The sequence below is a fragment of the Oryzias latipes genome, chromosome 3 (genome assembly GCF_053564925.1).
Source record: "Oryzias latipes strain Hd-rR chromosome 3, Olatipes_Hd-rR_3.1".
Taxonomy (NCBI): Eukaryota; Metazoa; Chordata; class Actinopteri; order Beloniformes; family Adrianichthyidae; genus Oryzias; species Oryzias latipes.
Window position 1 is genome coordinate 491128 of NC_136239.1, and position 14810 is coordinate 505937.

Genomic DNA, 14810 nt, shown 5'->3' on the forward strand with positions numbered 1-14810 from the left:
TTGAACCAATCACCTGTAGAAGAGACACCTGTCTGAACTAATCACCTGTAAAAGAGACACCTGTCTGAACCAATCACCTGTAAAAGAGACACCTGTTTGAACTAATCACCTGTAGAAGAGACGCCTGTCTGAACTAATCACCTGTAGAAGAGACACCTGTTTGAACTAATCACCTGTATAAGAGACATTGGTTTTTAACCAATCACCTGTAGAAGAGACGCCTGTCTGAACCAATCACCTGTAGAAGAGACATCTGTCTGAACTAATCATCTGTAGAAGAGACATCTGTCTGAACCAATCACCTGTAGAAGAGACACCTGTCTGAACCAATCACCTGTAGAAGAGACGCCTGTCTGAACCAATCACCTGTAGAAGAGACATCTGTCTGAACTAATCATCTGTAGAAGAGACGCCTGTCTGAACTAATCACCTGTAAAAGAGACACCTGTTTGAACCAATCACCTGTAGAAGAGACACCTGTCTGAACTAATCACCTGTAGAAGAGACATCTGTCTGAACTAATCACCTGTATAAGAGACATTGGTTTTTAACCAATCACCTGTAGAAGAGACGCCTGTCTGAACCAATCACCTGTAGAAGAGACATCTGTCTGAACCAATCACCTGTAGAAGAGACACCTGTCTGAACCAATCACCTGTAGAAGAGACGCCTGTCTGAACCAATCACCTGTAGAAGAGACATCTGTCTGAACTAATCATCTGTAGAAGAGACGCCTGTCTGAACTAATCACCTGTAGAAGAGACACCTGTTTGAACCAATCGCCTGTATAAGAGACATTGGTTTTTAACCAATCACCTGTAGAAGAGACGCCTGTCTGAACTAATCACCTGTAGAAGAGACACCTGTTTGAACTAATCACCTGTATAAGAGACATTGGTTTTTAACCAATCACCTGTAGAAGAGACGCCTGTCTGAACCAATCACCTGTAGAAGAGACATCTGTCTGAACTAATCATCTGTAGAAGAGACATCTGTCTGAACCAATCACCTGTAGAAGAGACACCTGTCTGAACCAATCACCTGTAGAAGAGACGCCTGTCTGAACCAATCACCTGTAGAAGAGACATCTGTCTGAACTAATCATCTGTAGAAGAGACGCCTGTCTGAACTAATCACCTGTAGAAGAGACACCTGTTTGAACCAATCGCCTGTATAAGAGACATTGGTTTTTAACCAATCACCTGTAGAAGAGACGCCTGTCTGAACTAATCACCTGTAAAAGAGACACCTGTTTGAACCAATCACCTGTAGAAGAGACACCTGTCTGAACTAATCACCTGTAGAAGAGACATCTGTCTGAACTAATCACCTGTATAAGAGACATTGGTTTTTAACCAATCACCTGTAGAAGAGACGCCTGTCTGAACCAATCACCTGTAGAAGAGACATCTGTCTGAACTAATCACCTGTAGAAGAGACGCCTGTCTGAACTAATCACCTGTAGAAGAGACACCTGTTTGAACCAATCGCCTGTATAAGAGACATTGGTTTTTAACCAATCACCTGTAGAAGAGACGCCTGTCTGAACCAATCACCTGTAGAAGAGACATCTGTCTGAACTAATCACCTGTAGAAGAGACACCTGTTTGAACCAATCACCTGTAAAAGAGACACCTGTCTGAACCAATCACCTGTAAAAGAGACACCTGTTTGAACTAATCACCTGTAGAAGAGACATTGGTTTTTAACCAATCACCTGTAGAAGAGACACCTGTCCACAGAATCAGTGCATCAGTCAGCCTCCAAACTCTCCACCATATTTAAATAAATGGGAGCTGAGCAGGTAAACATGTTGCCCCATCGCCTACTCTGCGGTGTTCAGGTGTACTTTGTGTTCTTATAGGAGCACTGCCAGGCTGCAGGACTGTGCCCCTCCATACTGTTCTACTCTGTGTTCCACTCCAAGCTGCAAACACTGCTCTGTTAGGAATGTACTTTCATCACAACCAGCTGGCTCTGTCCAAGAATGTAAATGTGATGTACCTCACTCACCAGTCCAACCTGGAAGACACCGGCAGGCGCCAGTCACCGGATCGCAGCCGTTGGCGTTGATGCAGTCACATGACTCTCTGCATTTCAGTCCGTAAGATCCCTCCTTCCAGCAAAATCAACAATCTCTGTGAGCAGTGGAATGTTCCGTACCATGATCAAACTGTATGCAGACGAATTCTCACGAGACACGGAGTGCTGCAGCTCTCCCCCCTCCAGCCTGGAGAGCAGGTGCAGGTACCGTTGACCGGGTCACAGGCTGCCTCGTTCAAACACTCGCAGGTCTGATTGCAGCTCAGACCCCAGGTGCCACTGGAGCACGGGATGGAGCAGTCCACGCCCTGCCAGCCTGAAGACACATAGAGGGGATTCACTTCAGAGATGATCCCACAGGAAACTGCCAGCCCTCTGCAGTACAATGTCTCACACATCCAGAAACACATTTGTTCACAGAATATTTTCAGACAACTTCCGATAAAAGGAAATAAAGCTCAACTGTTTAGGTGCAGGACTGTCATGTGGGAAAGCAGGGTTCAATTCCCAGGGGGTGTGAAGAGTGTCCACTGCTACCTAACTATGTAGCCACATGGGTGCCAAGTATGAAACACAGGGTTGTGTCAGGAAGTGCATCCGGAGTAAGAATCTCTGCCAAACCACCTGTGTGGATCAGTGGAAGCTGGTTCCCTTTGGTGACTGAAGGTGAACGCTAAAATCATTGAGTTTGGGTCATGTTGCTTTCTTCCCATGAAGCCAGACACTAAACTATTCTATTCTGAAGAAAAAGCTGACCATTGAGCTCCAAACGCTTAAAAAACTATTCTGCTTTGGCTTTCACCCTCCACCTCTTACGTTCTACTTGGTTCCATGTCATTGAGTCCGTTCACATCCGTACTACAGCTCACATCACGGGCAGAATCTGAATCCAGAAATCTTCCTATTAAAATGTTCCTAAATGCTGAACAGCAAAGGAGGTCTTGATGATTCTAGTCACGCAGCAACTCAGCTTCAGCTAGGAATTGACCGCTGTCTCGTGACCAGGTCAGTGGACTAGTGCTAGAGAGGTTGCCCTGGGACTGGAAGGTCAGGGGTTTGAGTCCATAGAGACTCTAAAAACGGGACTCAATGGATTTGGGGGGGTTCAACTTCCCAAATGGTCCATATGCCATCCTTTTGCTTAGTTTTGTGTTTGAGATTCAAAATAAGATCAACGGGAGAATTTTCTCCACTTGTGTATCATATTCAACTGCAGATACATTTCTTTCTGTTAAGAAAAGTAAGGAAACAGCTGAATGAGTGTGCACACATCTGAACAGAATCTTTAAAGCTGACAGAACCTTCTCTGCAGAAGCAGGCACCGTCCATGTGCGAGCAGGAAATGTGGTTGTGGCAGGAGCAGGAGGACGAGCAGTTGGCGCCGTGGAGGCCTGCAGGACAGCTGATGGAGCAGTCGTCTCCCTGGAAACAAAAAAAGTCACCATGCCGGGTCTTTCCTGCATTTTTATGTTTCTCACTCTGAAAATGGATTTAGTAAGCTGAGTGTTAGAATTCCAACGACAACATTTTTTTCCCGCTACGGAACAGGAAAACAGGCCCCTCCTTCCCGGATGGTTCTTGTGCGGTTGAACACGTTCATCAATGATCCTTGGGGCAAAAGGAGGCTGATGTGTCTGTGGAAGATGTTAAAGATGTGTAGCAGGGCGCAGTGCTTGAACCCTTAAAGCAGGGGTCGGCAACCCAAAATGTTGAAAGAGCCAAATTGGACGAAAAAAACAAAAATCAAAAATGTCTGGAGCCGCAAAATATTAAAAGCCCTATTTAAGCCTTATAATGAAGGCAACACATGCAATATGTATCTATATTAGCTATATTAGCCCACTATCAAAATGACTAAGTTGTTACAAATACATAATGAGCGTTATTAACGATTAAATGTTTATTTGCCCTGCAGTGCATTCTGGGAGAACGACGCGTCACGTGACTGCTCTGTTGTTCAAGTTTAACTTCATTACAATATCAATGAATTATGCTTCATTGCTTTGATAAAATTAAAGAAATGTAATAAAGAAATCCGATTTTTGATGTCATTTTTATTTTGAGGATTCGAAAAAAAAAAAAAAAATGGAACGTGAGTGATGACGTGCCCAAAGACAGTCAGCCTGCGCTCCAATGACAGAACAGCTTCAAGCATTTGCGGCGCCTGCAGACTTTCCTTCAGCTGTTTAGGTGGCTTGTCAGTCATATCCACCAAAAAGTGCAGCTTTTCCAGCCACTCAGTATCTTCCAGTTGCGGGTAGTTCAGGTCTTTGCTTTTCAGGAATGTTTTCACATGTTTGAAACAGACGACAAAGTGACGCAAAGCGTCCCCCCTGGACAGCCATCAGACTGTTGTGTGTAGCAGGAGATCAATGCACGGAACTGACGGTGGTTCATTTACATCAGCCACCTGCCTCGCGGTCTGCTAAAAGTAAAAAAAAATAAAAAGCCCTGCTGGTAGAAATGTGTGTCGCAGGCTATGACGCAAATTTTCGTTGAGAGAAATGTTGAAATTGTAGTGGTGGTCATGTGCATTTTAGGTCTGTTAGCAGCAGGGGATTGTGGGATGCGGTCTCCTGATCTTATTAGGGCTCAGCGTGAGCGTTTCTGTTTGCCCACGTTTCTTTTTGTATGGCAGTTTTGTTGTTCCACCTTAGTTTATTCTTCCTGTTATGTTGGTTCTTTATGTTGCACCATGATTGTGGGAGGGAGAGAGGTTGATCACTCCTGTGCAATGTTCAATGTGGTGTGTGTTCAAAATAAATGGGCTTGATAGGCAGGAAAGAGGCTGCGCTCTCAGCTTCTCTTTTTGCCTCCACTTCTCTGAGACTGTTTGGAGTCGTATGCTGAATGGGACACGGACAGTTCTCTAGCGTTGCCATTTGATTGACAGTTCAATATTATTGACAGTTTGGCTCCCGTATCGTCCGCTGCAAGTGACGTACTTGCCGGGCGTTACAATATTTATTCTACACATACTTACAGCATTGGTAAACGTCAAGAATGTTTGTGTCTTGTTTTTCCTCCTACTGAAACCATATTAAAACAAAAAAATATATTTCTCTCCCCCATCTTTTTACATTTTCAAACATTTTGAAAATGCTCCAGGGATTCACTAGGGCAGCGCTAAAGAGCCGCATGTGGCTCCTGAGCCGCGGTTGCCGACCCCCGCCTTAGAGAAAGTGGATGACAACTTGGAGAAACCATATCAGAGAAAACTGATTGAAGAACCTTTGCCCAATCAGACTCTACCTAGCTAAGGGGGCATTTCCCTTTGTGTTCCCTAAACTTTTGAGCTAAACTTTTGATCGCCAGGGCTGAGTGTCTCAAGTTGAGACACTCTTCAGTTCAGTTATTGGGTCTCCAGTTCACCTAAAGCCCTCCCCCCCATAATCAGAGTCAGAATCCTATATTGTGGATGAAGAGAGAACACAGAAATATAGCAGCATCAGATTGGCGCTCCAAGTTCCAAAACAGCATGAAGTGACAGTAAATAGTCCTCCTAAAGTAGAATAAAAACATATGGCGGCCAGGGTGAGCAGAAAATGTGTGGTGTTGTAGTGAGCATGGATCAGTGTGTGCACGTGTGCACTGAGAATGCTGGTCTGTTGGTTCTGGTCCTAATGGACCTGTAGCTCTTACCAGAGATTTTTTGTTGCACTGTTGTTATTTGCCTGTTTGCTTATTATTAAATTAAATTTAAAAATCAATGTTATAATTGTACACCAATTTAAAATAACTTGAAGAACACAGTCAGTGGATGACTACATTTATTTACAGACGTGACCTGAGCTCCCTCTTTCTTATCTCATATTATTATGCATAGCAAACAGAACTTCTTTTTATTCATCAATCTTTACATTTAAAATTCTCTGAATTTTAGGTTTCCACTTCCATGAAGGAGAGAACCTCCACTTGTTGTCCAGTGAAAGCAGGTGCAAGCAGGTCCAAGAATGTAAATTAGTGAAAATATCAATTAACACAAGTTAGTTCCAATAACAAGGCTGCACTGTGGGGCAGTGGTTAGCACTCTTGGCTCACAGCATGAAGGCCCCTGGTTCAAGTCTTGGCTGGGGGACCAGAACCAGAACATCAATGGGGGACCTTTCTGTGTGGAGTTTGCATGTTCTCCCCGTGTATGCAGGGGTTTTCTCCGGGGACTCTGGCTTCCTCCCACCATCCAAAAACCTGCTTGATAGGTTCATTGGTTACTCTAAATTGTCCATAGGTGTGAGTGTGTGAGTGTGCATGGCTGTGTGATTGTGGCCCTGTGACAGACTGGTGAACTGTCCAGGGTGTCCCCTGCCTTCACCCACAGGTGGCCAGGATAGGCTCCAATAAACATTATCTGAGCTACTTTCAACTCACCATGAATCCTGGAGCGCAGGTACAGGTGCCGCTGACGCCATCGCAGTCAGCTCCATTCATGCAGATGCATGGCTCCCTGCAGCTCTCACCAAAGTAACCAGCAGGACATGTCTCATTGCAAAAAAGCCCCGCCCATCCTGGTGCGCAGATGCACTCCCCTGACAGGGGGTGGCAGCTGAAAAGGAGGAGAGAAGACAGGAAAAAGTCTGTCTTTTTAAAGAGCACGGTGCTTCTAGGATTCAGAAAAGGAGAATTTTTTATTCCAAAACCAAAGAGAGAGAATGCAGAGACCGCAGGTGGACAAATGAGGAACTACTCAGCACACACTGAGCACCACCTTCAGAAAACAGGTTTTCTGGAGGTTGTGGAGCCAGATCAGAGGTATAAAGACAGTCCATGTGTATATTTATTAGGATTTGTGGAGGATTGAAGACAAAATCCTCAGGAAAAATTGGAATTGGTTCATTTCAAGCAATCAAAGAAAAAAGTTAACTCATTGCGTTTATTTTCAAGAGCCAAGTTTGTGGGAAAATGAGGAGATGCAGCGGATGGTGCTGTGCTTGAAAAACAGGACTGTGGTCAGCCGGTAGTCATTGTTTTGGTGTTTCTAGGAGACTCTCTGGTGTGAATTCACAGACTTCCAGTTTGTGACCATAACGTTGTACAGAATGACTGCACAGTGGTGTAGTGGTGAGCACTTTACCCTCACAGCAATCAAATCCCATCCGGGACCTTTCTGTGTGGACCTTGCATGTTGTCCTAATGCATGTGTGGGTTCTCTTCAGAATCCTCCCACAGTTCAAAAACATCATGCATAGGTTCATTGGTTAATCCAAACGCATCATTTTTACGTTTCAATTTCAATTTATTTGTTTGAAAGATAATCCCCTTGAGATGTGTCATTTCGTTTTCAAGGGGGTCCTCAACATACAACAAAACAAGCAAATACCCACAGATACATTACTGAAAATGAAACCAACAGTGCCTCAATCTAAATGGTATTTTCCAAGATTGAATGTTATCATTTACTTCATTTTGAAACTACGTTATTACGGTCAATTCAGTTCAATTAACAATTTGCCGTAGACAGAGTGATCTGGTTGGATCAATCGATTGATCCTTTCACCTCTGGGTTTTCTGTTTAAAGTGTGAGAAGAAACAGAGGAAGTTGTGTTGTGTAAAAACCAGATATACATATTATTTGCGGAAAGCTGTGCAAGAATCATAATGGCCTAAAAATCCATCAGGCCAGAATGAAATGCTTGGAGCGGGAAAGCGTGGTGCAACACACAGGTCTTGAACCTGGTGACATGCAGGAGGAGCCTGGCTAGGAGGCAACCCACAGAGCCCAGTCCCTCCACGTACCAAAGCCTCCCAACCCCAGCAGAGTAGTCTTGCAGCAGCGAATTAAGTGGCCCCCAGCCAGTAAACGGAGTGAGTGGCTGCCGCTTGATGAGGATGTGTCCAACACCATCCAAGCCGCAGCCAAAGGAGATGCTGAGAGCCGACTCCAAACGATGATTACCATCATTGTCAGCTATGCTTCAGAAAGATTCGGCCAGAAAGAGAAAGGAAAGACCAAGCATACTCCCTACACAAGGAACCGCAGGGCTACTAAGACACATCACCTGCGTCAGGAGCTGCTAACCCTCAAGAAACAGCACAAGAAAGCTACTGAAGAGGAGAAGCAACCATTGGCAGAGCTGAAAAACATCCTGCAAAAGCAGCTGCGAGCCTTCGCAGAGTTGAGTGGCACCGGAGACGGGGGAGAAAGAGAGCCAGGAAGCATGGAGCCTTCATCGCCAATCCCTTTGGCTTCTTAAGCAAACTGCTTGGGGACAAGCGCAGTGGTCAGCTTGAGTCCTCAACAAAGGAAGTGAACCAATTCCTCCAGGACACAGTGAGTGATCCCCTGAGAGAGCAAGAGCTGGAGCCCAACAAAGCTCTCATCAACCCCGCCTCACCTACAACTGAGTTCAATCTGAGGGAGCCAAGCCTGAAGGAGGTTGAGGAGATCATCAAAGCAGCTCGCTCAGCATCTACCCCAGGCCCCAGTGGTGTACCTTATTTGGTATATAAACGTTGTCCACAACTTCTCAAACACCTGTGAAAGATCCTAAGGGTGATTTGGCGAAGGGGGAGAGTTGCTGACCAATGGAGGTGGGCTGAGGAAGTGTGGATCCCCAAAGAGGAGAACTCAAAAATCATCAACCAATTTCAAACCATTTTGTTACTGAGGGTTGAAGTGAAGGTGTTTTTCAGCATCGTCTTGCAAAGGCTGACAGAGGTTCTTAAAAATGACTACATTGACCCTTCAGTGCAGAAGAGGGGGATTCTTGGAGCTCCCAGCTGCTTGGAGCCCACTGGTGTAGTGACACAACTCATCAGAGAGGCCCATGAGAACAAAGGTGAACTGACTGTTTTGTGGTTGGACCTGGCTAACGCCTATGGGTGTATTCCACACAAGCTGGTCGAGTTCGCCTTACACCTCCATCATGTTCCCAGTAAGATCAAAGACCTGAACGTGGATTACTACAATAATTTCAGGATGCGGGTCACCTCCGGGTCAGGGACATCAGACTGGCATTGCATTGGGAAAGGAATAATTACAGGCTGTACCATCTCTGTTATCCTTTTCACTCTTGCCATGAACATGGTGGTTAAGGCAGCTGAGGTGGAATGCAGAGGGCCCCCAACCAAGACAGGTGTACGACAGCCCCCTAAAAGAGCCTATATGGATGACCTTAACATCACAACGTCATCGGCCCCAGGGAGCAGGTGCATCTTACAAGGACATAAGAGACTCATCACCTGGGCAAAGAGATTTAAGCCTTCACAGTCAAGGTCCGTGATGCTGAAGACAAGTTCTATTTTTCCATCTCAGGGACGGTAATCCCAACCATTACAGAACAACCGGTTAAGAGTTTGGGGAAGTTTTTGAACTCCAGCCTGAAAGACTCTGCCGAAGTCCAACAAAGAACTTGGAGTATGGCTCACTAAGGTTGACAAGTCTGGTCTGCCGGGTAGATTTAAAGCTTGGATCTACCAGCATTCCACCCTGCCCAGAGTCTTGTGGCTCTTGCTGGTCCATGCAGTCCCACTGACAACAGTAGAGTACCTTGAAAGGAAGATCAGTGGCTTTCTTCGGAGGGGGCTGGGCCTTCCACGGAGTCTTACAAGTGCGGCGTTGTGTGGGACAAGTAATATCCTGCGATTGCCCTTCAGTAGCGTCACGGAAGAATTTATGGTGGTACCCACCAGGGAAGTCCTACAGTACAGGGACTCCAGGGATGGCAAGGTGTCAGCAGCCGGTATTGAAGTGAGGACATGAAGAAAATGGAAGGCTGGAAAAGCAGTGGAGGAGGCAGAGTCACGCCTGAGACAAAAGGCACTGGTGGGCACTGTGGCGACAGGCAGAGCGGGCTTGGGCTACTGCCCAAAGATTCTGGTCAGCCAGACCCATGGCAAGGACAGACACAGTCGACTTCAGGAAGAGGTCCGAAGAGGTGTGGAGGAAAAGTGAGTAAGCAGGGCAACGGGACTTCGGCAGCAGAGAGCATGGACTAGGTGGGAGAGTACACTGCAGCGCAGGATTACCTGGGCAGACATCTTACAGGAAGACTTCCATCGGGTTAGTTTCCTGGTACAAGCTGTCTATGATGCCCTACAAAGCCCAGGAAACCTCCATGTCTGGGGGAAGAGCGAGACATCGTCCTGCCTTCTTTGTTCTGGAAGAGGCTCTTTAGAACATTTCCTTACCAGCTGCCCTAGGGCTCTAACTGATGGTCGCTACCGCTGGCACCATGACCAGGTGCTTAAAGCACTTGCTGAGAGTTTAGCCTAAGCCATTAAAAGCAAAAAAAAACATTTTGCTCCAAAGAAGGCAGTCTCCTTCATCAAAGCTGGAGAGAAACCTCAGGCGCAGCTACAATTAACAACAGGCCTCCACCACAAAGCCTCAGACTGGCAGCTGCAGGTCGACCTAGGGAAACAGCTAAGGTTCCCTCAGCACATTGTAAGTACAAACCTCTGACATGATAGTAATCTTTGAGGTTTCAAAATATCTGATCATGCTTTAACTTGTCTTAGTCAATTACTCTGAAGTTTGAAATAACTTGTAAATTTCTTGCGTCAGTGCAACAAACGTCTGATTAAATTAAAGCTAGAGTTTCGAGGAACTGCACTATTGCCTTCACGATTAAGGAACGAGGAGGCTTCTTTGCCCCGATGCTGTTGAAAAGTAATTATGTAAACAAATGATCAAAAATAATTTGTTGCAGTCTTCCCCACCAAGCATAAGAGCAGCGAACAGAAAAACCTCCATCAGAACCACGGTCCGTTCAGTCGACCGTCTTCTGAGATGTTTGAGTTAGTTAGATGTTTTAGTCTTTCTCACGAGTACCTGAGAGTATTGTTGGCTTTGCAGGGGCAGTATTTGTCACAGACGACTCCGTACATGCCAGCGGGACAGAAGCGCTCCTGGCAGCTGGGGCCCTTGAAGCCCTCATGGCACAGACAGGCTCCATTGATGTGGTAGCACTTGGCCCTGTTCTGACAATCACACTTGTGGGCACACTGTGGTCCGTATGAGCCAACGGGGCATTCATTCTGGCATCTAGGTTGGTATGAAAACAAAAGAAAAGATGAAAGGTAATCACATCAAGTATTCATTTGAATGTTTCCCTAGGAAACAGACACACCAGATATAAGGACACAGACGGGGAGCCAGATTTAAAAGCAAGACTGTCAGGAGAAAGATGATCAAAATAACCACAAACAGACCAGGTCGCAGCAGCTTCATGTTTTTCAATGTTCTTAGGAACAACAAAGGTGAGTGCAGACTCTGAAAAATAAAAACTTCTGTCAGAACAGGAAACAAAACAAAATTGCACATGTAGCCACAAGAGGGCCAAATCTGGGTCCTGCTGTGGCACACCAGCCAGATAAAACCCAGGGTTGAGTAAGGAATGGCAAAGATCTCTGCCAAACCACCTGTGCCAATAGGTGAAAGCGGATTTGCTGTGGTGTCCCCTGAAGGGATACGCTGAAAGGAGAACAGGACCAACAAGAACTGCTCATTCATGCAGCTTCAGTTTTCTAAACGTCCACTCAAAACTGAAGGATTATAATATTATGACTTTGGATTTTAGTTATCTGAGTTTAGTTTGCTGTGGTTCTGTGTTCAATTGTTGATTTAAGGGTTTTGTTAAAATTTTAAAAAGCTGTGACTGTTTCTTTTTTGTAATAGAAAACTAGACAAATAATGAGTTCATAAAAAAACTTAGCTGTTGTTCACCTTCTGCCAAATCTCTTCAGGGGTTAACACAAACAGTACCACAACCAGTAGCACAACCAGAACTACAACCAGTAGCACAACTAGTACTACAACCAGTATGACAGCCAGAACTATAACCAGTACCACAACCAGTACCACAATCAGTACCACAACCAGCATCACAACCAGTACTACAACCAGTACTACAACCAGTACAACAACCAGTACCACAACCAGTACCACAACCAGTACCACAGCCAGAACTACAACCAGTACCACAACCAGTACTACAACCAGTACCACAACCAGCATCACAACCAGTACTACAACCAGTATCACAACCAGCATCACAACCAGTACCACAACCAGCATCACAACCAGTACTACAACCAGTACCACAACCAGCACCACAACCAGAACTACAACCACTAGCACAACCAGTACTACAACCAGCATCACAACCAGTACCAAAACCAGTATCACAAACAGTACCACAACCAGCATCACAACCAGTATCACAACCAGTACTACAACCAGCATCACAACCAGTACCAAAACCAGTATCACAAACAGTACCACAACCAGCATCACAACCAGTATCACAACCAGTACTACAACCAGGACTACAACCAGTACCACAGCCAGAACTAAGACCTGTAGCACAACCAGTACCACAACCAGTACTACAATCAGTACCACAACCAGTACCACAACCAGTACCACAACCAGTACCACAACCAGCATCACAACCAGTACCACAACCAGCATCACAACCAGTACTACAACCAGTACCACAACCAGAACTAAAACCACTAGCACAACCAGTACCACAACCTGTACCACAACCTGTACCACAACCAGTAATACAATCAGTACCACAACCAGTACCACAACCAGCATCACAACCAGTACCACAGCCAGAACTACAACCAGTACCACAACCAGCATCACAACCAGTACTACAACCAGTACCACAACCGGTACTACAACCAGTTCCACAACCAGAACTACAACCACTAGCACAACCAAATGAGATATACACAGGCACCACTCCGTGTAGCCAATCCGGTAAAGAACAATTGACAGTAGCTCTTCCCACACTGTGTCAAGTTTTAGAACACATTTATGGACAAACGTTGAGTGGCGGACGTTTATTTGTTGTGCAAATTGTGTTTGGTGTGAACCCAGCATTAGAGGGAGGCATAAGGATTTCGTACAACAGCATCACATGTATGTCATAAGTATGTGTAACTTCCATTATCTCTACAACTCTGAGGGTGACATGTCTGCAGCACCAGCAGTCCAGTAAATTCTCCTTTATGATGCTTTCATTGAACTTGTGGCAGAGCGTGGACTCAGCTGCAGGATCGCTGATGTAGGACGATGCAGTTTGTAGGGCGGATAAAATCTTATATACAAAAAGGGTCAGAGATAATTGACCTGCAATCAGTGAAGATAATGGGGTCCTCAAAGTAATGGAAATGCCTGTCAGTGCAACACAATAACAAGATAACAAATGTTAAAGTAACACCTAGGTAGAAATCCACAATTGTCAGAAACTGATGTTTATTTTCAAATACTTTTAGGATGATTTATCCAAGAGTTTCTTGTTAAAAATATTAAGATGCTTGATTGCATCTATGTGCTCTTGATTTAGATTTCTGAACCGTCTCTAAAATTATTCCTCTGATAGAAAAACCAGAGGATAGAAGGATTGAAGTCAGAAAAAGTTGTACATTCACCTCATTTGAATTACCGTCAAAAACTTGTTTCATTTTCAAAGACAAATTATTGGTGCTCTGAACGCCGTTGAAGAATGAACCTAAGGATTCTCATCCATCACTGCATTTTCTGATGGTAAAGATGTCAGCTTCTCTTATTCCAGGGTATAATGGTGTATTGTTATCAGCAGGTAAGGTTTATGCTCAGACACTGACATACAATCAAACAGGTGGAGAGTCCTGCAGCTGAGCCGAGACCCCCCCAACATTCTTCACACGTCCACAAGTGGAAACCATTAAGAAATAGACAAATCACTCAATTACATAACTTCAGCAAAGACTTCTGTTTAGTCCTGTTTAAATTATACCAACTTCCTGGAGACTCTTATCTGGACTAATTCCATCAGAACGTGGACAAAACCTCAACCTGGAAATTATTCCATGTAGGCTTATTCACCTGTCTGACGCCTGAATGGATGGAGGTAATTTGGTCAATCAAGAGTAACAAGAGGAGGAAAGGAGAAGAGGAAGGCAGAATGAACCTGATCAGACAAAGACAGGGATAGCTGGAGAGAATGGCACTTCACACTCCCTGCCTCCAGTGTGGTTCCACTGGTGTGTAAATGTGCATGAATGTCCCGAGGATGGTCAGAGGGGTCGTAGGGAGTAGCCTGGCAGCCTGGCAGACACGTCCCAGGCAAGCTGAGGTACATCAGTAGTTACACAAGGAGAACAGTGGTGACAATAAAAGCAAACATCTGTACTCTGCTCTCAACGGGGCAGAGTATAGGGGACAAAGAAAAACCCCCACTTGTACAGAGAAGCACAACCCAAAGCAGACACGTGATATGGGATTGAGGGGTAGGATATTGGGGCCCAGTATACCACCTGAAGTGGCTGCAGCCTCTGCCTCTGCTCCGGCACCTAACAGGGGGGAGCAGGAGTGACTGAGCAGCCAACAGCACATCTCAGTCTCAACATTCAAACATACATTTCACTCTCTGGATGGTGATAGTTTGAAAAGTCTGAAAAGTCCGATTGGACAGAGATTTCTTACTGCCAGGAGACTTTTTCCCCGTCTGCCAGCTCTATCCTGTGGTCTGACAGATTCTTTGAGACGCTTTTGGAACTGAATCTTTAGCAAATCTGATTAAGTTTTTCTGTGATCCAAACATGAATTTTCTCTAAGTTATCATTCATTTCCCCACCAGGGCCCTGTTCCAGAAAGCAGGTTCTGCTAGTTAACACGGTAAGTTTGAGGCTAAGGAAGTTGATAAACACAGAGAGGTGAAGCAGCATGGCGTGTCCATTTGAAGATGATTTAGTGGATGAAGAAGCTCAGATAATACTTTTTCCACCATGAGAGGGTGATAAGACCACATATGGATGTTGGAAAGAGAAAC

At 45.2% G+C, this 14810-nt stretch overlaps 1 protein-coding gene across 7 annotated transcripts in view; it reads right to left on the reverse strand.

The window, feature by feature from the left end:
• LOC101158923 (multiple epidermal growth factor-like domains protein 11) overlaps nucleotides 1-14810 on the reverse strand; it is a 227473-nt gene that overhangs the window by 26903 nt on the left and 185760 nt on the right. For all 7 annotated transcript variants that reach the window (XR_013654747.1, XR_013654745.1, XR_013654746.1 and 4 more), the window contains exons 9-13: nucleotides 10814-11026; nucleotides 6412-6586; nucleotides 3345-3465; nucleotides 2196-2359; nucleotides 2014-2116 (exon numbers count right to left, since the gene is read on the reverse strand). Coding sequence is in view for 4 of the 7 variants with exons in the window: in XM_078944099.1 (XP_078800225.1) it covers nucleotides 2014-2116; nucleotides 2196-2359; nucleotides 3345-3465; nucleotides 6412-6586; nucleotides 10814-11026 (776 nt within the window). In the remaining 3 variants the exon portion in view is untranslated. The remainder of the gene's footprint in view (nucleotides 1-2013; nucleotides 2117-2195; nucleotides 2360-3344; nucleotides 3466-6411; nucleotides 6587-10813; nucleotides 11027-14810) is intronic.